At 48.7% G+C, this 27319-nt stretch overlaps 1 protein-coding gene across 1 annotated transcript in view; it reads left to right on the top strand.

The window, feature by feature from the left end:
• Positions 1-27319, top strand: part of LOC137300083 (potassium voltage-gated channel subfamily H member 6-like) — a 94247-nt gene that overhangs the window by 36533 nt on the left and 30395 nt on the right. Inside the window, exon 3 of the mRNA XM_067969178.1 lies at positions 24776-25175. Coding sequence (XP_067825279.1) covers positions 24776-25175 — 400 coding nt within the window. The remainder of the gene's footprint in view (positions 1-24775; positions 25176-27319) is intronic.

The following is a 27319-nucleotide window of genomic DNA, read 5'->3' as shown; positions in this document are numbered from 1 at the left end:
GGGAGGGTCAATGAGGGTGGGTTATGATGTTACGGAGTACAGGGGAAGGTCAGTGTGGTCGGTTATGATGTTACAGGGTATTAGGGAGGGTCAGTGTGGGTGGGTTATGATGTTACGGAGTATTGGGGAGGGTCATTGTGGGAGTGTTATGGTATTTACAGGGTTTGAGGAGGGTCAGTGCGGGTGTGTTATGATGTTTACAAGGTATGAGGGAGTAACAATTTTTTATGTTCACCAAGGACCCCTCCTGGAATCCAATTCACCCAACGGTCAATTCACCCAGACCAACATCCAATTCACCCAGTCTAGCATCCAACTCACCCAGACCAACATCCAATTCACCCAGTCTAATATCCAACTCACCCAGTCTAATATCCAACTCACCCAGTCTAACATCCAACTCACCAAGTCTAATATCCAACTCACCCAGTCCAATATCCAACTCACCCAGTCTAACATCCAACTCACCCAGTCTAATATCCAACTCACCCAGTCTAATATCCAACTCACCCAGTCTAATATCCAACTCACCCAGTCTAATATCCAACTCATCCAGTCTAACATCCAACTCACCCAGTCTAATATCCAACTCACCCAGTCTAACATCCAACTCACCCAGTCCAATATCCAACTCACCCAGTCTAATATCCAACTCACCCAGTCCAATATCCAACTCATCCAGTCTAACATCCAACTCACCCAGTCTAACATCCAACTCACCCAGTCTAATATCCAACTCACCCAGTCCAACATCCAACTCACCCAGTCTAATATCCAACTCACCCAGTCTAATATCCAACTCACCCAGTCCAATATCCAACTCACCCAGTCTAACATCCAACTCACCCAGTCCAATATCCAACTCACCCAGTCTAACATCCAACTCACCCAGTCTAATATCCAACTCACCCAGTCTAATATCCAACTCACCCAGTCCAATATCCAACTCACCCAGTCTAACATCCAACTCACCCAGTCCAATATCCAACTCACCCAGTCTAACATCCAACTCACCCAGTCCAATATCCAACTCACCCAGTCTAACATCCAACTCACCCAGTCTAATATCCAACTCACCCAGTCTAATATCCAACTCACCCAGTCTACCTTCCAACTCACCCAGTCTAATATCGAACTCACCCAGTCTAATATCCAACTCACCCAGTCCAACATCCAACTCACCCAGTCTAACATCCAACTCACCCAGTCTAATATCCAACTCACCCAGTCCAATATCCAACTCACCCAGTCTAACATCCAACTCACCCAGTCTAATATCCAACTCACCCAGTCCAATATCCAACTCACCCAGTCTAACATCCAACTCACCCAGTCTAATATCCAACTCACCCAGTCTAATATCCAACTCACCCAGTGTAATATCCAACTCACCCAGTCCAATATCCAACTCACCCAGTCTAAAATCCAACTCACCCAGTGTAATATCCAACTCACCCAGTCCAATATCCAACTCACCCAGTCTAACATCCAACTCACCCAGTCCAATATCCAACTCACCCAGTCCAACATCCAACTCACCCAGTCTAATATCCAACTCACCCAGTGTAATATCCAACTCACCCAGTCCAATATCCAACTCACCCAGTCCAACATCCAACTGACCCAGTCTAATATCCAACTCACCCAGTCCAATATCCAACTCACCCAGTCTAATATCCTACTCACCCAGTGTAATATCCAACTCACCCAGTCTAATATCCAACTCACCCAGTCTAATATCCTACTCACCCAGTGTAATATCCAACTCACCCAGTCCAATATCCAACTCACCCAGTCTAATATCCAACTCACCCAGTCTAATATCCAACTCACACAGTCCAATATCCAACTCACCCAGTCCAACATCCAACTCACCCAGTCTAATATCCAACTCACCCAGTCCAACATCCAACTCACCCAGTCTAATATCCAACTCACCCAGTCTAATATCCAACTCACCCAGTCCAACATCCAACTCACCCAGTCTAATATCCAACTCACCCAGTCTAATATCCAACTCACCCAGTCTAATATCCAACTCACCCAGTCCAACATCCAACCCACCCAGTCTTATATGCAACTCACCCAGTCTAATATCCAACTCACCCAGTCTTATATGCAACTCACCCAGTCTAATATCCAACTCACCCAGTCCAACATCCAACTCACCCAGTCTAATATCCAACTCACCCAGTCTAATATCCAACTCACCCAGTCTAACATCCAACTCACCCAGTCCAATATCCGACTCACCCAGTCTAACATCCAACTCATCCAGTCTAATATCCAACTCACCCAGTCTAATATCCAACTCACCCAGTCTAATATCCAACTCACTCAGTCCAACATCCAACTCACCCAGTCTAATCTCCCTTCTACTCCCCGCTGCTTAACTCCCTCTCTCTTTCCCCTCCCTCTCTCTCATCCCCTCCCTCCTTCCCCTCACTGCCCTCCCCTCTCCTCTCTTTCTCCCCTCTCCTTCCATCCCCTCTCCTCCCTCTCTTTTGTGTCGCTCCCTGACTTTCTCTTTTCTCACACGGTGACCCAAGTGATCTCCCCTCTGACTCGGTTACTATAACGCACTGTGGGGGGAAAAAAAAATTGGATGGGGCCATTTTTGGGCGTAGGTAGCGTGATGCGCTATTACCCTGCACCCAATGACCACTGCGACGGCTGGACCTAAGTTTCGGTCGGCCCGAGGACTCACCTGCAATCAACGTTCCATTCCGGGCCTTGCACGTGGAATCAATGCAATTCGCACTTTCCACCACCAGGGGGAGCTCAATCTCTTAAAGGGAGGACGTTTCTTAGAAATCTCTTAAAGGTAGCTGTTACCTGATATTTGCTGAAAATAACAGTCTACTGACTGCATAGAGTCTGAACGGAGATCAGACATTGCACATGTAAAACACAGAAGCAGGTCCCATCCCTATGTTTACAAACTGATGAGTTATGTTAAAACATTGAATAAAGGTTGCACACTACTAAATCCCACATCCTCCAATCTGCATGCCAGACCTCAGCAATCTGCCGATCTGAGTTGGTACCGGGCCTGTGAGAGTGCATGCACCAAGGTTCTCTGCTGACGCACTAGAGATCTTGGTGCAAGAGGTGGACAGAAGGAGGGAAATCCTATATCCACAGTGGGGGGGTGGGAGCAAGAGGCCCTCCAGACATATATCCAAAAGGCAGTGGGAGGCAGCGGGAGACGAAGTCAATGCCAGGCGCACAGCATCATGAACATGGATGCAGTGCAGGAAGAAGTTCAATGCTTTGACATGAGTGGTCAAGGTGAGTGAGTCCAACTGACAAGTGGTGTCTCCTACCAACTTTATTTATTTGTTCATGGGATGTGGGCATCATTGGGAAGGCCAGCATTTATTGCCCATTCCTAATTGCCCTTGAGAAGGTGGTGGTGAGCCGCCTTCTTGAACCGCTGCAATCCGTGTGGTGAAGGTTCTCCCACAGTGCTGTTCAGTAGGGAGTTCCTGGATTTTGACCCAGCGACGATGAAGGAACGGCGATATATTTCCAAGTCGGGATGGTGTGTGACCTAGAGGGGAACGTGCAGGTGGTGTTGTTCCCATGTGCCCACTGCCCTTGTCCTTCTAGGTAGTAGAGGTCGCAAGTTTGGGAGGTGCTGTCAAAGAAGCCTTAGCAAGTTGGTACAATGCATCCTGTGGATGGTACACACTGCAGCCACGGTGCGCCGGTAATGAAGGGAATGAATGTTTAGGGTGGTGGATGGGGTGCCAATCAAGAGGGCTGCTTTGTCCTGGATGGTATCGAGCTTCTTGAGTGTTGTTGGAGCTGCACTTATCCTTGTAGATGGTGGAAAGGCTTTGGGGAGTCAGGAGGTGAGTCACTCGCCGCAGATTACCCAGCCTCTGACCTGCTCTTGTAGCCACAGTATTTACATGGCTGGTCCAGTTAAGTTTCTGGTCAATGGTGACCCCCAGGACGTGATGGTGGGGGATTCAGTGATGGTAATGCCGTTGAATGTCAAGGGGAGGTGGTTAGACTCTCTCTTGTTGGAGATGGTCATTGCCTGGCATTTGTCTGGCGCGAATGTTACTTGCCACTTATCAGCCCAAGCCTGGATGTTGTCCAGGTCTTGCTGCATGCGGGCACGGACTGCTTCATTATCTGAGGGGTTGCGAATGGAACTGTACCATCATCAGCAAACATCCCCATTTCTGACCTTATAATGGATGAAGCAGCTGAAGATAGTTGGGCCTTGGACACTGCCCTGATCTTCCATCAATGCCCTGGGGCTGAGCTGATTGGTCTCCAACAACCACTACCATCTTCCTTTGTCCAGCCACTGGAGTGTTTTCCCCCTGATTCCCATTGACTTCAATTTTACTAGGGCTCCTTGGTGCCACACTCGGTCAAATGCTGCCTTGATGTCAAGGGCAGTCACTCTCACCTCACCTCTGGAATTCAGCTCTTTTGTCCATGTTTGGACCAAGGCTGTAATGAGGTCTGGAGCTGAGTGGTCCTGGCGGAACCCAAACTGAGCATCGGTGAGCAGGTTATTGGTGAGTAAGTGTCGCTTAATAGCACTGTTGACGACACCTTCCATCACTTTGCTGATGATTGAGAGTAGACTGATGGGGCGGTAATTGACCAGATTGGATTTGTCCTGCTTTTTGTGGACAGGACATACCTGGGCAATTTTCCACATTGTCGGGTAGATGCCAGTGTTGAAGCTGTACTGGAACAGTTTGGCTAGAGGCGCGGCTAGTTCTGGAGCACAAGTCTTCATCACTACAGCTGGGACATTGTCGGGGCCCATAGACTTTACACTCAGCCATTTCTTGATATCAAGTGGACTGAATCGAATTGGCTGAAGACTGGCTTCTGTGTTGGTGGGGATTTGGGAGGAGGCCGAGATAGATCATCCACTCGGCACCTCTTGCTGAAGGTGGTTGCAAACGCTTCAGCCTTGTCTTTTGCACTCAAGTGCTGGACTCCGCCATCTTTGAGGATGGGGATGTTTACAGACCCTCCTCCTCCCGTTAGTTGTTTAATTGTCCACCACATTCACGACTGGATGTGGCAGGACTGCAGAGCTTTGATCTGATCCGTTGGTTGTGGAATCGCTTAGCTCTGTCTGTAGCATGTTGCTTCCGCTGTTTAGCATGCATGTAGTCCTGTTTTGTAGCTTCACCAGGATGGCACCTCATTTTTAAGTACGCCTGGTGCTGCTCCTGGCATGCTCTTCTACACTCCCCATTGAACCAGGGTTGATCCCCTGGCTGGTTGGTAATGGTAGAGTGAGGAATATGCCGGGCCATGAGGTTACAGATTATGCTGGAATACAATTCTGCTGCTGCTGATGGCCTACAGCGCCTCATGGATGCCCAGTTTTTGAGCTGCTAGATCTGTTCTGAATCTATCCCATTTAGCTTGATGGTGGTGCCACCCAGTACGTTGGATGGTGTTCTCAGTGTGAAGATGGAACATCGTCTCTACAAGGACTGTGCAGTGGTCACTCTTACCAATACTGTCATGGACAGATGCATCTACAACAGGTAGATTGATGAGGACGAGGTCAAGTAGGTTTTTCCCTCGTGTTGGTTCGCCGTAGACCCAGTCTGGCCGTAATGTCCTTCAGGACTCAGCCAGCTTGGTCAGTCGTGGTGCTACCGAGCCACTCTTGGTGATAGACATTGAAGTCCCCACCCAGAGTACATTCTGTGCTCTTGCTACTCTCAGTGCTTCCTCCAAGTGGTGCTCAACATGGAGGAGGACTGATTCATCAGCTGAGGGAGGGCGGTAGGTGATAATCAGCAGGAGGTTTCCTTGCCCATGTTTGACCTGATGCCAGGAGTGTTCATGGGGTCCAAAGTCAATGTTGAGGATTCCCAGGACCACTCCCTCCTCACTGTATATCACTGTACCGCCACCTCCGGTGGGACAGGACATATCCAGGGATGGTGATGGAAGAGTCTGGGACATTGGCTGAAAGGTATGATTCTGTGAGTATGGCTATGTCAGGCTGTTGCTTGACTAGTCTGTGGGACAGCTCTCCCAATTTTGGCACAAGTACCCAGATGTTAGTGAGGAGGACTTTGCAGGTTCGACTGGACTTGGTTTGCTTTTGTCGTGTCCGGTGCCTAGTGGTCCGATGCCGGGTGATCTGTCCAGTTTTATTCTTATTATGACTTTTTGCAGAGAGATTGTAGAACTGAGTGATTTGCTAGGCCATTTCAGAGGACAATTAAGAATCAACCACATTGCTGTTGGGTCTGGAGTCACATATAGGCCAGACCGGGGAAGGACGGCAGGTTTCCTTCCCTAAAGGGCACACTACAGCCCTCATCACCCACATACCAACAAACTCACTCTTTCCAACAGTACCGAACTCTTCCAACCAGATGCTTCCTCTCACCCTTACACATTACCACTGTTTCTAGCCGCCCACCCACAATTCACAGGCCACATACACTGGGAGCTATTCAACTATGACAGGCACATCACCCAGACACACGTCCCGCTTTCTTGCAGGAGAAGGTGGCGCATATCAGGAGGCAGCAAGTGGCAGTGGCATTTAGCCCCTCGAGCCTGTTCCGCCATTCAATGAGATCATGGTGGACCTGTGACCTCAATCCATATACCCAACTTAGCCCCATATCCCTTAATGCCCTTGGTTTATAGAAATCTATCAATCTCAGATTTAGAATTCACAAGTGAGCTAGCATCAACTACCATTTGCAGAAGAGCGTTCCAAACTTCTCCCACCCTTTGTGTGTAGAAGCAATTCCTAACTTCACTGCTGCACGTCCTGGCTCTAAATGTTAGGCTATGTCCCCGCGTTCTAGTATTGAGGTCTAGGGGACCTCCAAAAACAGTTACAAATGTCTCGGCAGCCAGAAGCAATAATCTAGTCACTTACCTGTAAATCCTGCATGGTCCCTTTAAATAGCGCCGCTGGGGGGTCCTCAGGGCACTAAGACACGTTCAGATTGTCGGGGTTAAGACTGTGCGTTGAGTTGAGCGTTAAGTCCCAAAGTGGTGTCATCACTTTAAATCAGCGTTGCACACTGATTGAAGCCATTTTCTCCCTGCTTTACATGATTCCAGCGTTCGTTATCTGCGCCTGCGCTAACTCCTATACCAAGATGGCATCTGGCGCACGTCACGCTGGAAACGTGCGTGCGCATCCAAGACGCCATCTTGGATGGCGGAGAGGCCGTGTAGCGCTGAAACAACGGGCGCTACACGGCCCAATTTAGCGCCCCCAGTGTCTGAGTAATACAATGAGCAGATGAGCAAATGGCCCCAGGTTCCATTCCAGGCCTGTGCTAAGTTAGCAAATCACTGTTAGCAAGACAGTGTCACAATATTTCTACTTGTGCTCCAGATATGGGTAATATTGGGGAGGTCACAGTTACTGCCCATCCCTAATCGCCCTTGAGAAGGTGGTGCTGAGCCTTCTACTTGAACCGCTGCAGTCCATGTGGTGACGGTTCTCCCACAGTGCTGTTCGGGAGGGAGTTCCAGGATTTTGACCCAGCGACGATGAAGGAACGGCGATATATTTCCAAGTCGGGATGGTGTGTGACTTGGGGGTGAACTTGGGGGTGATGGTGTTCCCATGCACCTGCTGCCATTGACCTTCTCGCTGGTAGAGGTCACAGGGGAATGAGGTGATGTTGAAGTTACCCTCGTGAATTCTACTTTCCACAGTTGTTTCCACTCGAATATTCTACATCATATTTCTGCAGCTGTTTTATTCCCTTTCTCTTTTAGTTTGTGGGCATGTCTGTCTCTCAATCTCTCTCTAACTGTCTGTCTCTTTTCTCTCGCTATGTCTCTCTCTGTCTGAATTTCCTTTTCACTCTCTCTCACTCTGTCTCTATCCCTCTTCCCTCTTTCTCAGTATCTCTCTCTTTCTACCTGTCCGTCTCTCCTGTTTTCCAGTATCTCTCTCTTTCTCTATTTCTCTCTTTCTCTCACTTTGTCTGGCTCTCAGTGTCTCACCCTGCATTAATCTCTCTTCTTCTCTTTCTCTGTCTCTCTTTTTCTTTCTCTCTTTGGCTCTCTTTGTCTATCTGTCTGTCTCTCTCTCTATGGGGTTAATTTTGACATTGTGCAATAGTGTAAAATGAGTAAAAGTGAATCAGAAGCCTGTTTTACACCTCTCCCGATTTTTATTTCCAAAGGTAGGGTCAAATGGATATAATAATGGGGAGAGATGTAAAACAGGCTTCTGATTTGCTATTACCCATTTTACACTATCACACCATGTCAAAATTACCCCCTATGTCTCTCTCTCACTCTGTCTCTTTTTAACCATCTGTCTGTCTCTCTGCCTCTCTCTTTTTATTTCTCTCTCTCTGTCTTCCTCAGTCTCAATTAGTTACAGGAGTCAGCCAGATGTGGTAAAGACAACAGCCCTGAAAATTAGTGGGCACTGTGCCAGCATTCGAGCAGGAATGCGCCCGCCGGGAACCTCTGCCAGTGACCCCACCAGCATAACAGGGGTCAGGGGGAGCTTCCCTCTTTTACATATTCCCATTGGGTTCCCGCCAGGTGGGAGAGGCCATGAACTCGGGGAGGGAGACTGACAATTACCAGTCAGTTTACAGAACATGAACCTTCTCCCATCAGCACATATTACAGTGGACCGAAAATAATTACATTGAGTCTACAGCACAGAAACAGGCCATTCGGCCCAACTGGTCTATGCCGGCGTTTATGCTCCACACGAGCCTCCTCCCTCCCGACTTCATCTCACCCTATCAGGATACCCTTCCATTCCTTTCCCCCTCATGTGCTTATCTAGTTTCCCTTTAAATACAAAAGTGGAATCATTTTCTCTACGTCTACCCTATCAAACCCTTACATTATCTTAAAGACCTCTATTAGATCTCCCCTCAGCCTTTTCTTTTCCAGACAAAAGTGCCCCAGCCTGTTCACGCTTTCCTGAAAATTATATCCTCCCAGTTCTGGTATCATCCTTGTGAATGTTTTTTGCACCCTCTCCAATGCCTCTATATTCTTTCTATAATATGGAGACCAGAACTGTTCACAATACTCCAAGTGTGGTCTAACCAAGCTTCTATACAATTTCTTTGCTTTTCAATTCTATCCCTCCAAAAAATGAACCCCATACCTTGATTTGCCTTTTTTATGGCCTTATTAACCTGCGTCGCTACTTTTAGTGATTTGTATATCTGTATCCCGAGTTCACTTTGTTCCTCTACCCCATTTAGACTCTTAGGGTGCTAAATTGGGCCGTGTAGCACCCGTTGTTTCAGCGTTACACGGCCTCTCCGACATCCAAGATGGTGGCTTGGATGCGCACGAACGTTTCCAGTGTGACGAGCGCCATCTTGGTATAGGAGTTAGCGCAGGCGCAAATAACGAAAGCTGGAATCATGTAAAGTAGGGAGAAAATGGCTTCAATCAGTGTACAACGCTGATTTAAAGTGATAGACACCATTTTGGGACTTAATTCTCAACTCTATGCACGGTCTTAACCCCGACCATCTGAACATGTCTTAGAGTGCCTGGAGGACCCCCCACCGGCGCTATTTAAAGGGACCATGTAGGATTTACAGGTTAGTGGCTGGATTATTGCTTCTGGCTGCCAAGACATTTGTAACTGCTTTTGAAGGTCTCCTAGACTTGAATACTAGGACGTGGGGACATAGCCTAACATTTACAGCCAGGACATGCAGGAGTGAAGTTAGGAAATGCTTCTACACGCAAAGGGTGGGAGACATTTGGAACTCTCTTCTGCAAACAGCAGTTGATACTAGCTCACTTGTGAAAGTTAAATCTGAGATTGATAAATTTCTGTAAACCAAGGGTATTAAGGGATATGGGGCTAAGGTGGGTATATGGAGTTAGGTCACAGGTCCACCGTGATCTCACTGAATGGTGGAACAGGCTCGAGGGGCTAAATGCCACTGCCACTTGCTGCCTCTTGATATGCGCCACCTTCTCCTGCAAGAAAGCGGGACGTGTGACTGGGTGATGTGCCTGTCATGGTTGAATAGCTAGTGTGTGTGTTCTGTGAGTTGTGGGTGGGCGGCTTGAAACTGTGGTAATGTGTAAGGGTGACAGGAAGCATCTGATTGGAAGAGTTGAGTACTGATGGAAAGAGTTTGTTGGTATGTGGGTGATGGGGGTGCAGTGCCTGGTGCAGTTGGTAGGAGACGCCACTTGACAGTTGACCTCACTCACCTTGACCACTCATGTCAAAGCATTGAACTTCTTCCTGCACTGCATCCATGTTCATGATGCTGTGCGCCTGGCATTGACTTCGTCCCCGGCTGCCTCCCACTGCCTTTTGGATATATGTCTGCAGAGCCTCTTGTATCCCCCCCCCAACCTCTGCGGATATAGGATGTCCCTCCTTCTGTCCACCTCTTGCACAAAGGTCTCTAGTGCATCAGCAGAGAACCTTGGTGCATGCACTCTCACAGGCCTGGTACCAACTCAGATCGGCAGATTGCTGAGGTCTGGTGTGCAGATTGGAGGGTGTGGGATTTAGTAGTGTGCAACCTTTATTCAATGTTTTAACATAACTCATCAGTGTGTAAACATAAGGATGGGACCTTCATCTGTGTTTTACGTGCGCGATGTCTGATCTCCGTTCAGACTCCGTGCAGACAGCAGACTGTTATTTTCAGCAAATAACAGGTACCAGCTACCTTTAAGAGATTTCTAGGGAACATCCTACCTTTAAGAAATTGAGCTCCCCCTGGTGGTGCAAATTGCAAATTGCATTGATTCCACATTCAATGCCTGGAATGGAACACTGAATGCAGGTGAGTCCTCCTGCCACTGATACTTGTGTCCTGCCTATGGAGGGGTCATTGGGCGCAGGGTGACAGCACATCACGCTACCCGCACCCAAAAACGGCCTTTAACCAATTTTTTTTTCCCCCTTATTATCCAAGCAGGATTTGGCCTCCTTATTCTTCCTACCAAAAAGCACCACCTCACAGTTATCTATATTGAAATTCATTTGCTAATTACACGCCCATTCAGCAAGTTTATTGATGTCTTCTTGCATTTTGACACATTCTTCCTTTGTATTAACCACACTCCCTAATTTGCTGTCATCCGCAAATTTTGAAATTTTGCTTCCGATTCCCGAGTCCAAACCATTAATGTAAATTGTGACCAATAGTGGTCCCAGTGCCAATCCCTGTGGAACACCATATCCCACCATTTGCCAGTCTGACTTTTTATTCATTCATGGGATGTGGGCGTCGCTGGCAAGGCCGGCATTTTTTGCCCATCCCCAATTGCCCTTGAGAAGGTGGTGGTGAGCCGTCTTCTTGAACCACTGCCGTCCGTGTGGTGAAGGTTCTCCCACAGTGCTGTTAGGTAGGGATTGTGACTTTCTGTAGCGAGATTGTACAACTGAGTGGCTTGCTAGGCCATTTCAGAGGGCGATTAAGAATCAACCACATTGGTGCGGGTCTGGAGTCACATATAGGCCTGACCAGGTAAGGACGGCAGGTTTCCTTCCCTAAAGGACATTAGTGAACCAGATGGGTTTTTATGACAATCCGGTAGTTTCATGGCCACCATTACTGATACTAGTTTTTTATAATTCCAGATTCTATTTAATTAATTGAATTTAAATTCCCCAGCTGCCGTGGTGGGATTCTCATGACCCGTGACTCCGGATTATTAGTCCAGGCCACTGGATTACTAGTCCAGTAACATAACCTCTATGTTACCGTACCCTCTGAGTAGCTATCCTTTACACCTACTCTCTGTTTTCTGTTTTGTAGCCAACTTGCTATCCATTCTGCTACCTGTCCCCGACTCCATGTGCTCTGAGCTCAGTCATGAGTCTATAATGTAGTACCTTACTGAAGGCCTTTGAAAATCCAAATAGATTACATCTACAACATTACCCTTGTCTACTCTCTCTGGTACTTCTTCAAGGAATTCAATAAGGTTGATCAAGCATGACTTTCCCTTTTGAAATCCGTGCTGACTATTCTTTATTATATTTTTGTTCTGTAGATATTTTTCTATTACATCTTTGAATAAAGATTTCATTATCTTTCCTACCACCAATGTTAAGCTAACTGGTCTTTAGTTCCCTGGGCTTATTCTATCTCCCTTATTAACTATAGGAATCACATTAGCTGTCCACCAGTCCTCTGGCACTATTCCCTTTTCTAATGAATTTTTATATATATGTAATAGTGCCTTTGCTATCTCTTCCCTAACTTCTTTTAATATGCACAGATGCAATCTATCCGGACATGGGGTTTTATCCTCTCTTAAGTTTGATTTGATAGAGGTATTCAAAATCATGAAGGGTCTAGACAGAGTAGATAGAGAGAAACTGTTCCCATTGGAAGAAGGGTCAAGAACCAGAGGACATAGATTTAAGGTGATTGGCAAAAGAACCAAAGGTGACATGAGGAAAAACTTTTTTATGCAGCGAGTGGTTAGGACCTGGAATGCACTGCCTGAGGGGATGGTGGAGGGAGATTCAATCGTGGCCTTCAAAAGGGAACTGGATAAGTACTTGAAACAAAAAAATGTGCAGGGCTAAGGGGATAGGGCAGGGGAGTGGGACTAGCTGGATTGCTCTTGTATAGAGCCAACACGGACTCAATGGGCCGAATGGCCTCCTTCCATGCTGTAATCTTTCTATGATTCTATGATTAGTTTATCAATTATCTCCCCCCTTTTCTATCTTAAATGTCTTTATACCATTTGGCTAGTTTGTTCTTGTTTTATAGAGGAATATATTTCTCCTGAACTCTTTTGATCACCGTTTTAAATATTTCCAGGTTATAGTCCAACACCGTATAACCTGGTGTTGTGCGACTCCTTACATTTGTCCATCCCAGTCCATCACCAGCATCTCCACATCTTAAATATTTCCCACTGCTGTTCTATTCTTCTGTCAATTTTTTCCCCCATTTTCCTTCCCTAGTTCCATTCTCATCTCCTCAAAATTAGATTTTTTTCCAATCTATTGCTTTGGTCTTTGTCTTACTTATGTCTTTCTCAATCTTTGTTTTAAAACTTATTATGTTATGATCACTATTGCCTAGATGTTCCCCTAACCTTACTTCCCTTATCTGCTCTGGTTAATTTCCCATTACTAGATCCAGCAATGATTCCTCTCTTGTTGGGTTTCTCACATACTGGGTAAGAAAGAAGTCCTGTACATACTAAAAACTCCATTCCCCTTTCCCTACCTCTTCTTGCCAGTTTATTTGTGGGCAATTTTAAATCTCTCATGATTATTATTCAATATTTTTTACTCATTCCAAATATTTGCTTACATATTTCTTCCTCCACTTCCCTTCCACTATTAGGTGGTCTGTAGAATGTACCTATTAATGTGATCGATCCCTTCTAATCCTTGGTCTCAATCCTTATGGATTCTGTTTCTATATTAATATTACTTGTGTTCGTTTTTTCTATTGCCATTATGTTGTCCCTAATTAGCACAGCTACTCCACCCAAACCCCATCTTACTTCCCGATCCTTTCTAAATACAGTATCTGCTGCAATATTTAACTGCCAGTCCTGTTCTTTATATAAACATGTTTCAGTTATCCCTCCTACATCTGGCTCCTCGCTACAAAATATTCTTGGGAAAGAATTTCTCCGGTCATGGGGGGGCGAAGGTCCTCGGTGGGCCCCAGCTGTCCCCCTGCACCAGCTGCAGGCCCTCCTTTCAGTGGGCACACCAGCCACTGCGGTTCAATCAGGGATAAAGAAATACCTAATTCAGGACCTTTTATCCAGAACATCCCTCCTTACTTGAGTGATAGTACAGTCCTTGTAGAACACGCATGAGTAGAATGTGTTCAATTGCTCCCGGCCGCTCAGGACACATGGCTAAATAACAAAACAATGAGAAACTTCCCAGTGCCCAGTTTTACTTGTCACAAGAACATGTGACACTCTACAACTGACCTCAGAGCCCCAGTAAAGGGAGCAGATTGGACACCAGCTGAACAAAGACTAACCCACTCCCATGAGAATGTAAAAGGGGCAGAGCGAGTGGTCCCTGGGAGGACACGGAGTGTTCAGAGGAGCTGCTGCAGCAGCGCAGACAAGCTGCTAACCACAGATGTTAGACAGAAGACCCGGATAAAAGGGCTTGTGCTGAAACATGAATTATTCATTTCCCAATCTAGTTATTTTCCATAATTGCAGCCCCTCCAGGGGCCGTCTGCCATTCTGATACAAAACAGCAGGGAGAGGGAGCGATTATAGGAGGCCCCTTTGGCAAAGCTTTGGAGAGCCACAAGCAGCATCCAGTAAACAGGCTGTGAAATCCAGTTCCAGTCACTCGGGCAACAGGGTTTATCCGTCCCAAGAGATTAAAAGGGATATACTCTGAATAAAATTATTCAACCTTCATTAACCTGGGACGATTATCGTTTTTACAGGGTATGATGAGGGTCAGTGTGGGTGGATTATGGCGTTACATGATATTGGGGAGGATCAGTGTGGGTGGGATATGATATTTGCAGGGTATGGGAAAGTGATAGTTATTTACATTCACTCAGTACCCCTTCTGGAATCCAACTCACCCAGTCCAACATCCAACTCACCCAGTCCATCATCCAACTCACCCGGTCCAACATCCAACTCACCCGGTCCAACATCCAACTCACCCAGTCCAACATCCAACTCACCCAGTCCAACATCCAACTCACCCGGTCCATCATCCAACTCACCCAGTCCAACATCCAACTCACCCAGTCCAATATCCAACTCACCCAGTCCATCATCCAACTCACCCCGTCCAATATCCAATTCACCCGGTCCAACATCCAACTCACCCGGTCCAACATCCAACTCACCCAGTCTAACATCCAATTCACCCGGTCCAACATCCAACTCACCTGGTCCAACATCCAATTCACCCGGTCCAACATCCAACTCACCCGGTCCAACATCCAACTCACCCGGTCCAACATCCAATTCACCCGGTCCAACATCCAACTCACCCACTCCAACATCCAACTCACCCACTCCAACATCCAACTCACCCGGTCCAACATCCAACTCACCCGGTCCAACATCCAACTCACCCAGTCCAATATCCAACTCACCCGGTCCAATATCCAACTCACCCGGTCCAACATCCAATTCACCCGGTCCAACATCCAACTCACCCACTCCAACATCCAACTCACCCGGTCCAACATCCAACTCACCCGGTCCAACATCCAACTCACCCAGTCCAATATCCAACTCACCCGGTCCAACATCCAATTCACCCGGTCCAACATCCAACTCACCCAGTCCAATATCCAACTCACCCGGTCCAACATCCAACTCACCCGGTCCAACATCCAACTCACCCAGTCCAACATCCAACTCACCCAGTCCAACATCCAACTCACCCGGTCCAACATCCAACTCACCCGGTCCAACATCCAACTCACCCGGTCCAACATCCAACTCACCCGGTCCAACATCCAACTCACCCGGTCCAACATCCAACTCACCCACTCCAACATCCAACTCACCCGGTCCATCATCCAACTCACCCGGTCCAACATCCAACTCACCCGGTCCAACATCCAATTCACCCGGTCCAACATCCAACTCACCCACTCCAACATCCAACTCACCCGGTCCATCATCCAACTCACCCGGTCCAACATTCAACTCACCCACTCCAACATCCAACTCACCCGGTCCAACATCCAACTCACCCGGTCCAACATCCAACTCACCCGGTCCATCATCCAACTCACCCGGTCCAACATCCAACTCACCCGGTCCAACATCCAACTCACCCGGTCCAACATCCAACTCACCCGGTCCATCATCCAACTCACCCGCTCCAACATCCAACTCACCCGGTCCAACATCCAACTCACCCACTCCAACATCCAACTCACCCGGTCCAACATCCAACTCACCCGGTCCATCATCCAACTCACCCACTCCAACATCCAACTCACCCGGTCCATCATCCAACTCACCCGGTCCATCATCCAACTCACCCGGTCCAACATCCAACTCACCCGGTCCATCATCCAACTCACCCGGTCCATCATCCAACTCACCCTGTCCAACATCCAACTCACCCAGTCTAATATCCAACTCACCCACTCCAACATCCAACTCACCCACTCCAACATCCAACTCACCCTGTCCAACATCCAACTCACCCACTCCAACATCCAACTCACCCACTCCAACATCCAACTCACCCGGTCCAACATCCAACTCACCCGGTCCAACATCCAACTCACCCACTCCAACATCCAACTCACCCGGTCCAACATCCAACTCACCCGGTCCAACATCCAACTCACCCACTCCAACATCCAACTCACCCACTCCAACATCCAACTCACCCGGTCCAACATCCAACTCACCCGGTCCAACATCCAACTCACCCACTCCAACATCCAACTCACCCACTCCAACATCCAACTCACCCGGTCCAACATCCAACTCACCCAGTCTAACATCCAACTCACCCGGTCCATCATCCAACTCACCCGCTCCAACATCCAACTCACCCGGTCCAACATCCAACTCACCCACTCCAACATCCAACTCACCCGGTCCAACATCCAACTCACCCGGTCCAACATCCAACTCACCCACTCCAACATCCAACTCACCCACTCCAACATCCAACTCACCCGGTCCAACATCCAACTCACCCACTCCAACATCCAACTCACCCGGTCCATCATCCAACTCACCCGGTCCAACATCCAACTCACCCTGTCCAACATCCAACTCACCCGGTCCATCATCCAACTCACCCAGTCCAACATCCAACTCACCCAGTCCAACATCCAACTCACCCACTCCAACATCCAACTCACCCAGTCCATCATCCAACTCACCCAGTCCAACATCCAACTCACCCAGTCCAACATCCAACTCACCCAGTCCAACATCCAACTCACCCACTCCAACATCCAACTCACCCAGTCCATCATCCAACTCACCCAGTCCAACATCCAACTCACCCACTCCAACATCCAACTCACCCAGTCCATCATCCAACTCACCCGGTCCATCATCCAACTCGCCCAGTCCAACATCCAACTCACCCAGTCCAACATCCAACTCACCCAGTCCAACATCCAACTCACCCAGTCTAACATCCAACTCACCCACTCCAACATCCAACTCACCCAGTCCATCATCCAACTCACCCAGTCCAACATCCAACTCACCCGGTCCATCATCCAACTCGCCCAGTCCAACATCCAACTCACCCAGTCCAACATCCAACTCACCCAGTCCAACATTCAACTCACCCGGTCCATCATCCAACTCGCCCAGTCCAACATCCAACTCACCCAGTCCAACATCCAACTCACCCGGTCCATCATCCAACTCGCCCAGTCCAACATCCAACTCACCCAGTCCAACATCCAACTCACCCGGTCCAACATCCAACTCACCCACTCCAACATCCAACTCACCCAGTCTAACATCCAACTCACCCAGTCTAACATCCAACTCACCCGGTCCAACATCCAACTCACCCGGTCCAACATCCAACTCACCCAGTCCAACATCCAACTCACCCAGTCCAACATCCAACTCACCCACTCCAACATCCAACTCACCCAGTCTAACATCCAACTCACCCAGTCTAACATCCAACTCACCCGGTCCAACATCCAACTCACCCGCTCCAACATCCAACTCACCCGGTCCAACATCCAACTCACCCACTCCAACATCCAACTCACCCGGTCCAACATCCAACTCACCCGGTCCATCATCCAACTCACCCACTCCAACATCCAACTCACCCGGTCCATCATCCAACTCACCCGGTCCATCATCCAACTCACCCGGTCCAACATCCAACTCACCCGGTCCATCATCCAACTCACCCGGTCCATCATCCAACTCACCCTGTCCAACATCCAACTCACCCAGTCTAATATCCAACTCACCCACTCCAACATCCAACTCACCCACTCCAACATCCAACTCACCCTGTCCAACATCCAACTCACCCACTCCAACATCCAACTCACCCACTCCAACATCCAACTCACCCGGTCCAACATCCAACTCACCCGGTCCAACATCCAACTCACCCACTCCAACATCCAACTCACCCGGTCCAACATCCAACTCACCCACTCCAACATCCAACTCACCCACTCCAACATCCAACTCACCCGGTCCAACATCCAACTCACCCGGTCCAACATCCAACTCACCCACTCCAACATCCAACTCACCCACTCCAACATCCAACTCACCCGGTCCAACATCCAACTCACCCAGTCTAACATCCAACTCACCCGGTCCATCATCCAACTCACCCGCTCCAACATCCAACTCACCCGGTCCAACATCCAACTCACCCACTCCAACATCCAACTCACCCGGTCCAACATCCAACTCACCCGGTCCAACATCCAACTCACCCACTCCAACATCCAACTCACCCACTCCAACATCCAACTCACCCGGTCCAACATCCAACTCACCCACTCCAACATCCAACTCACCCGGTCCATCATCCAACTCACCCGGTCCAACATCCAACTCACCCTGTCCAACATCCAACTCACCCAGTCCATCATCCAACTCACCCGGTCCATCATCCAACTCACCCTGTCCAACATCCAACTCACCCGGTCCATCATCCAACTCACCCGGTCCATCATCCAACTCACCCGGTCCATCATCCAACTCACCCGGTCCATCATCCAACTCACCCTGTCCAACATCCAACTCACCCGGTCCATCATCCAACTCACCCGGTCCATCATCCAACTCACCCTGTCCAACATCCAACTCACCCGGTCCATCATCCAACTCACCCACTCCAACATCCAACTCACCCAGTCCATCATCCAACTCACCCAGTCCAACATCCAACTCACCCAGTCCAACATCCAACTCACCCAGTCCAACATCCAACTCACCCAGTCCAACATCCAACTCACCCACTCCAACATCCAACTCACCCAGTCCATCATCCAACTCACCCGGTCCATCATCCAACTCGCCCAGTCCAACATCCAACTCACCCAGTCCAACATCCAACTCACCCAGTCCAACATCCAACTCACCCAGTCTAACATCCAACTCACCCACTCCAACATCCAACTCACCCAGTCCATCATCCAACTCACCCAGTCCAACATCCAACTCACCCGGTCCATCATCCAACTCGCCCAGTCCAACATCCAACTCACCCACTCCAACATCCAACTCACCCAGTCCAACATCCAACTCACCCGGTCCAACATCCAACTCACCCTGTCCAACATTCAACTCACCCGGTCCATCATCCAACTCGCCCAGTCCAACATCCAACTCACCCAGTCCAACATCCAACTCACCCAGTCCAACATCCAACTCACCCACTCCAACATCCAACTCACCCAGTCTAACATCCAACTCACCCAGTCCAACATCCAACTCACCCGGTCCAACATCCAACTCACCCGGTCCAACATCCAACTCACCCAGCTTTCCACTGAATCCGAAAACTTACATTTTAACTTTTATTCCACTGCCTTACCTGGTCGATTATTCCAAATATTAATCACTATTTGACTAAAATAATTTTTTCTAAGATCTCTTCGAAAATCACTCTTCACAAACCTGTAACCCAAAAACCCAACATCTTCAAAAAAGGTGAAAACTCATTGTAGGAAATCAAGTAACTACACAGATGTGTACCTTACGGAGACAGAGTGCACAATATTCCATCATTTCTAGCGGAGAAAAAAAAGGCTGAATGGGGAAATTCAAATGTTGAAGGAACAAAATCAGTGATCCATTCCTAGAGATTACAGGGGCAAACTCCCCTTAACGTTCATGCTCATTTTAAGCACTTTTCTATTTAAAATTTTAAAAATGAAAAATAAAGTGACACTTTCAACAGACCATTTACTTACCCAAAAGTTACTTCAACAACAATTCTCCAACATCCAACCCCCTGCCCTGTTCACACAGACACTGAACCCCCTCCAAATCTCCAGTCTAGTTTAGCTGGGGGTCTTCTCCCTCACCCCCTATTCAAGCTGGTACTCTTTTCACCCCAAAGTTCATGATAAGATTCTTTGCCTCCATCCCCCAGTTAATGCTGGCACTCTCCTATCTCCCTTATCCCAAAGTGCTGTTCCCAGCTTTTGACTCATCCCTCTTGCCTTCATTGCCATCCATTTTACCCACTACCTTTCATCCTCTCTCCCCCTCACTACCATCCACTCTCCCCCTCACTGTCATCCACTCTCCCCCTCACTCTCCCCCTCACTATCATCCACTCTCCCCCTCACTCTCCCCCTCACTATCATCCACTCTCCCCCTCACTCTCCCCCTCACTCTCCCCCTCACTATCATCCACTCTCCCCCTCACTAACATCCACTCTCCCCCTCACTCTCCCCCTCACTCTCCCCCTCACTATCATCCACTCTCCCCCTCACTCTCCCCCTCACTCTCCCCCTCACTATCATCCACTCTCCCCCTCACTCTCCCCCTCACTCTCCCCCTCACTATCATCCACTCTCCCCCTCACTCTCCCCCTCACTATCATCCACTCTCCCCCTCACTCTCCCCCTCACTATCATCCACTCTCCCCCTCACTCTCCCCCTCACTATCATCCACTCTCCCCCTCACTCTCCCCCTCACTCTCCCCCTCACTATCATCCTCTCTCCCCCTCACTATCATCCACTCTCCCCCTCACTCTCCCCCTCACTATCATCCTCTCTCCCCCTCACTCTCCCCCTCACTACCATCCTCTCTCCCCCTCACTCTCCCCCTCACTATCATCCACTCTCCCCCTCACTCTCCCCCTCACTATCATCCACTCTCCCCCTCACTCTCCCCCTCACTATCATCCACTCTCCCCCTCACTCTCCCCCTCACTCTCCCCCTCACTATCATCCACTCTCCCCCTCACTCTCCCCCTCCCTATCATCCACTCTCCCCCTCACTCTCCCCCTCACTCTCCCCCTCACTACCATCCTCTCTCCCCCTCACTATCATCCTCTCTCCCCCTCACTATCATCCTCTCTCCCCCTCACTATCATCCACTCTCCCCCTCACTCTCCCCCTCACTACCATCCTCTCTCCCCCTCACTCTCCCCCTCACTATCATCCTCTCTCCCCCTCACTATCATCCTCTCTCCCCCTCACTATCATCCACTCTCCCCCTCACTCTCCCCCTCACTATCATCCACTCTCCCCCTCACTCTCCCCCTCACTCTCCCCCTCACTATCATCCACTCTCCCTCTCACTCTCCCCCTCACTCTCCCCCTCACTATCATCCTCTCTCCCCCTCACTCTCCCCCTCACTATCATCCTCTCTCCCCCTCACTCTCCCCCTCACTATCATCCTCTCTCCCCCTCACTATCATCCACTCTCCCCCTCACTCTCCCCCTCACTATCATCCTCTCTCCCCCTCACTCTCCCCCTCACTATCATCCTCTCTCCCCCTCACTCTCCCCCTCACTCTCCCCCTCACTATCATCCACTCTCCCCCTCACTCTCCCCCTCACTCTCCCCCTCACTATCATCCACTCTCCCCCTCACTCTCCCCCTCACTCTCCCCCTCACTCTCCCCCTCACTATCATCCACTCTCCCCCTCACTCACCCCCTCACTATCATCCACTCTCCCCCTCACTCTCCCCCTCACTCTCCCCCTCACTCTCCCCCTCACTCTCCCCCTCACTATCATCCTCTCTCCCCCTCACTCTCCCCCTCACTCTCCCCCTCACTATCATCCACTCTCCCCCTCACTCTCCCCCTCACTCTCCCCCTCACTATCATCCACTCTCCCCCTCACTCTCCCCCTCACTATCATCCACTCTCCCCCTCACTCTCCCCCTCACTCTCCCCCTCACTATCATCCTCTCTCCCCCTCACTCTCCCCCTCACTATCATCCACTCTCCCCCTCACTCTCCCCCTCACTCTCCCCCTCACTATCATCCACTCTCCCCCTCACTCTCCCCCTCACTATCATCCTCTCTCCCCCTCACTCTCCCCCTCACTATCATCCACTCTCCCCCTCACTCTCCCCCTCACTATCATCCTCTCTCCCCCTCACTCTCCCCCTCACTATCATCCTCTCTCCCCCTCACTCTCCCCCTCACTACCATCCTCTCTCCCCCTCACTCTCCCCCTCACTATCATCCTCTCTCCCCCTCACTCTCCCCCTCACTATCATCCTCTCTCCCCCTCACTCTCCCCCTCACTACCATCCTATCTCCCCCTCACTCTCCCCCTCACTATCATCCTCTCTCCCCCTCACTCTCCCCCTCACTCTCCCCCTCACTATCATCCACTCTCCCCCTCACTCTCCCCCTCACTCTCCCCCTCACTATCATCCACTCTCCCCCTCACTATCATCCTCTCTCCCCCTCACTCTCCCCCTCACTATCATCCTCTCTCCCCCTCACTCTCCCCCTCACTATCATCCTCTCTCCCCCTCACTCTCCCCCTCACTGCCACCCACTCCCTCCTCTTGTCACCTGACCCCTAAATTAGATTCCCGCCTGTAAATTACTCCCAATATCTTTTACTTATTAATTCCTGTGATGTTGGCATCACTGGCAAACTCAGCATTTATTGCCCATCCCTAGGTGTCTGGACAAGGAGGTGGTGGCATTTCTTGAACTTCTTAACTTAGCAAAATGTCCCAAGGTGCTTCACAGGAACGTTATGAAACAAAATTTGACACTGAGCCACATGAGGAGATATTAGGACAGGTGACCAAAAGCTTGGTCAAAGAGGTAGGTTTTAAGGAGCATCTTCAAAGGAGGAGAGAGAGGTGGAGAGACAGAGAGGGAGGGAATTCCAGAGTTTAGGGCCTAGGCAGCTGAAGGCATGGCCACCAATGGTGGAGCGAAGGAAATCGGTGATGCGCAAGAGGCCAGAATGGGAGGAGCGCAGAGATCTCGGAGGGTTGTAGGGCTGGACCAGGTTTCAGAGATAGGGAGGGGTGAAGCCATGGAGGGATTTGAACACAATAATGAGAATTTTAAAATCGAGATATTGCTGGACCAGGAGCCAATATATGTCAGCGAGCGCAGGGGTGATGGGTGAACGGGATTGGTGCAAGTTAGGATACGGGCAGCAGAGTTTTGGATGAGCTTAAGTTTAATGGAGGGTGGAAGATGGGAGGCCGGTCAGGAGAGCATTTGAATAGTCAAGTCTGCAGGTAACAAAGACATGAGTGAGGGTTTCAGCAGCAGATGGGCTGAGGCGGGGCGGAGACGGGTGATGTTACAGAGGTGGAAGTAGGCAGTCTTGGTTATGGAGAGGATATAGGCCCAGACTGGGAAAGAACAACAGCTTTCCTGCCCTGAAGGACATTAGTGAACCAGTTGGGTTTTTACGGCAACACGACAATTTCAAGGTCACTTTTACTGAAACCAGCCTTTTATTTCCAGATTTTTAAACTGAATTCAAATTCCCAAACTGCCATGTTGGGATTTGAACTCTCACTCTCCGGATTATTAGTCCAGTAACATAACCATTACGCTTCTGTACCCACTCTCTGTTATTCTATATATAAACCCCCCCGCCCCGACCCCTCAATAAGATTCCAATCTGTTACTCATTCCTGTTATCTGTTATTCTATATATAAACCAACCAAATCCTCGATTAGATTCCAGACTGTAACTAACTCCCTCTCCCTCTCTTTCTTCCCCTCCCTCTCTCTATCCGTTATTCTGCATGTTACTGGGATGTGCTATTTATACTGTCACTCACTCTGCCTTGCTCTCCCTCTCTCCATCCATTATTCTGTGTGTTACTGGGATGTGCTATTAATACTGTCACTCCTCTCTCTACCCATTATTCTGTGTGTTACTGGGACGTGCTATTAATACTGTCACTCCTCTCTCTTTCCATTACTCTGTGTGTTACTGGGACGTGCTATTAATATTGTCACTCCTCTCTCTATCCGTTATTCTGTGTGTTACTGGGATGTGCTATTAATACTGTCACTCCTCTCTCTACCCGTTATTCTGTGTGTTACTGGGATGTGCTATTAATACTGTCACTCCTCTCTCTATCCGTTATTCTGTGTGTTACTGGGATGTGCTATTAATACTGTCACTCCTCTCTCTATCCGTTATTCTGTGTTACTGGGACGTGCTATTAATACTGTCACTCCTCTCTCTATCTGTTATTCTGTGTGTTACTGGGACGTGCTAATAATACTGTCACTCCTCTCTCTATCTGTTATTCTGTGTGTTACTGGGATGTGCTATTAATACTGTCACTCCTCTCTCTATCCATTATTCTGTGTGTTACTGGGACATGCTATTAATACTGTCACTCCTCTCTATCCGTTATTCTGTGTGTTACTGGGATGTGCTATTAATACTGTCACTCCTCTCTCTACCCGTTATTCTGTGTGTTACTGGGACATGCTATTAATACTGTCACTCCTCTCTCTCTATCTGTTATTCTGTGTGTTACTGGGACGTGCTATTAAAACTGTCACTCCTCTCTCTATCCATTATTCTGTGTGTTACTGGGACATGCTATTAATACTGTCACTCCTCTCTCTCTACCTGTTATTCTGTGTATTACTGGGATGTGCTCTTAATACTGTCACTCCTCTCTCTATCTGTTATTCTGTGTGTTACTGGGACGTGCTATTAATACTGTCACTCCTCTCTCTACCTGTTATTCTGTGTATTACTGGGATGTGCTATTAATACTGTCACTCCTCTCTCTACCTGTTATTCTGTGTATTACTGGGATGTGCTATTAATACTGTCACTCCCTCTCCAGCTCTGGCCCAGTTACTGATAATGCAACACCTTTTGTTCCAGACCACGACTCTGATCGGACTCCTGAAGACGGCTCGTCTCCTGCGCCTGGTCCGAGTTGCCCGCAAACTGGACCGTTACTCGGAGTACGGGGCCGCAGTTCTCATCCTGCTCATGTGCACCTTTGCACTCATTGCCCACTGGCTGGCATGTATCTGGTACGCCATTGGCAATGTGGAGAGACCCTACATGGATCACAAGATAGGCTGGCTGGACAAGCTGGGGGACCAAATGGGGAAGCGATATAATGACAGTGACGCCTCATCCGGACCCTCCATTAAGGACAAGTATGTGACGGCTCTGTACTTCACCTTCAGCAGCCTGACCAGTGTGGGATTTGGGAATGTTTCTCCCAACACCAATTCCGAGAAGATCTTTTCCATCTGTGTCATGTTGATTGGCTGTAAGTGTGTCTGCTTTTCATTTGATGCTTGAGGTGAAGGATGTCACCCTCTACACTGTCCCATCAAACACTCCCAGGGCAGGTACGGCACGGGTTAGATACAGAGTAAAGCTCCCTCTACACTGTCCCATCAAACACTCCTAGGGCAGGTACAGCACGGGTTAGATACAGGGTAAAGCTCCCTCTACACTGCCCCATCAAACACTCCCAGGGCAGGTACAGCACGGGTTAAATACAGAGTAAAGCTCCCTCTACACTGTCCCACTAATTTATTAGAGCTCTTTGAGGAAGTAACAAGCAACGTGGATGAAGGGGATCCTGTGGATGTGGTGCACTTGGATTTCCAGAGGCTACAACACAAAATAAGAGCTCATGGTGTAGGGGGTAACATATTAGCATGGATAAAGGATTGGTTAGCTAACAGGAAATAGAGAGTAGGCATAAATGTGTAATTTTCAGGTTGGCAAGATGTAACGAGTGGAGTGTCACAGGGATCAGTGCTGGGGCCTCAACTATTTACAATCGATATCAATGACTTGGATGAAGGGACCGAATGTATGGTTGCTAAATTTGCTGATGACACAACGGTAGGTGGGAAAGTAAGTTGTGAAGAGGACGTAAGGAGTCTGCAAAGGGATATAGATAGGTTAGTGAGTGGGCAAAAATTTGGCAGAGTATAATGTGGGAAAATGTGAACTTGTCCAGTTTGACAGGAGGAATAGAAAAGCAGTATATTATTTAAATAGATAGAGATTGTAGAACTCTGAGGTACAGAGGGATCTGGATGTCCTAGTACATGAGTCTCAAAAAGTTGGTATGCAGATACAGCAAATGATTAGGAAGGCAAATGGAACATTGTCATTTATTGCAAGGGGAATGGAATATAAAAGTAGAGATGTTTTGCTACAGTTGTACAGGGCATTGGTGAGACCACATCTAGAATACTGTGTGCAGTTTTGGTCTCCTTATTTAAGAAAGGACATAATTGCTTTAGAGGCGGTTCAGAGAAGGTTCACTCAACTGATTCCTGGGATGAGGGGGTTATCTTGTGATAAAAGGTTGGACAAGTTGGGCCTGTATACACTGGAGTTTAGAAGAATGAGAGGTGATCTTATTGAAACATATAAGATCCTGAGGGGACTTGAAGGGATAGATGCTGAGGGGATGTTTCCCCTTGTGGGAGAGACTAGAACTAGGGGCCACAGTTTAAAAATAAGGGGTCTCCCAGTTAAGACGGAGATGAGGAGAATTTTTTTCTGTCAGAGGGTCGTGAGTCTGTGGAACTCCCTTCCCCAGAGAGGGGTGGAGGCAGGGTCATTGAATATTTTTAGGGCTGAGTTAGATAGATTCCTGATTAACAAGGGAGTCAAAGATTATAGTAGGTAGACTGGAAAGAAGGGTTGAGGTCACAATCATACAGTATTGGTAGGAGTGACCACCGCACGGTCCTCGTGGAGACGAAGTCCCGTCTTCGCACTGAGGACACCATCCAACGTGTTGTGTGGCATTACCACCGTGCTAAATGGGATAGATTCAGAACAGATATAGCAGCTCAAAATTGGACATCCATGAGGTGCTGTGGGCCATCAGCAGCAGCAGAATTGTATTCCAGCACAATCTGTAACCTCATGGCCCAGCATATTCCTCACTCTACCATTACCAACAAGCCATGGGATCAACCCTGGTTCAATGAGGAGTATAGAAGATCATGCCAGGAGCAGCACCAGGCGTACCTAAAAATGAGGTGCCAACCTGGTGAAGCTATAACTCAGGACTACATGCATGCTAAACAGCAGAAGCAACATGCTATAGACAGAGCTAAGCGATTCCACAACCAACGGATCAGATCAAAGCTCTGCAGTCCTGCCACATCCAGTCGTGAATGGTGGTGGACAATTAAACAACTAACGGGAGGAGGAGGCTCTGTAAACATCCCCATCCTCAATGATGGCGGAGTCCAGCACGTGAGTGCAAAAGACAAGGCTGAAGCGTTTGCAACAATCTCCAGCCAGAAGTGCCAAATGAATGATCCATCTCGGCCTCCTCGCGATATCCCCACCATCACAGAAGCCAGTCTTCAGCCAATTCGATTCACTCCACGTGATATCAAGAAACGGTTGAGTGCACTGGATACAACAAAAGCT

The sequence above is a fragment of the Heptranchias perlo genome, chromosome 30, assembly GCF_035084215.1.
Source record: "Heptranchias perlo isolate sHepPer1 chromosome 30, sHepPer1.hap1, whole genome shotgun sequence".
Classification (NCBI taxonomy): Eukaryota; Metazoa; Chordata; class Chondrichthyes; order Hexanchiformes; family Hexanchidae; genus Heptranchias; species Heptranchias perlo.
This window is presented reverse-complemented; position numbering and strand designations above follow the sequence as displayed.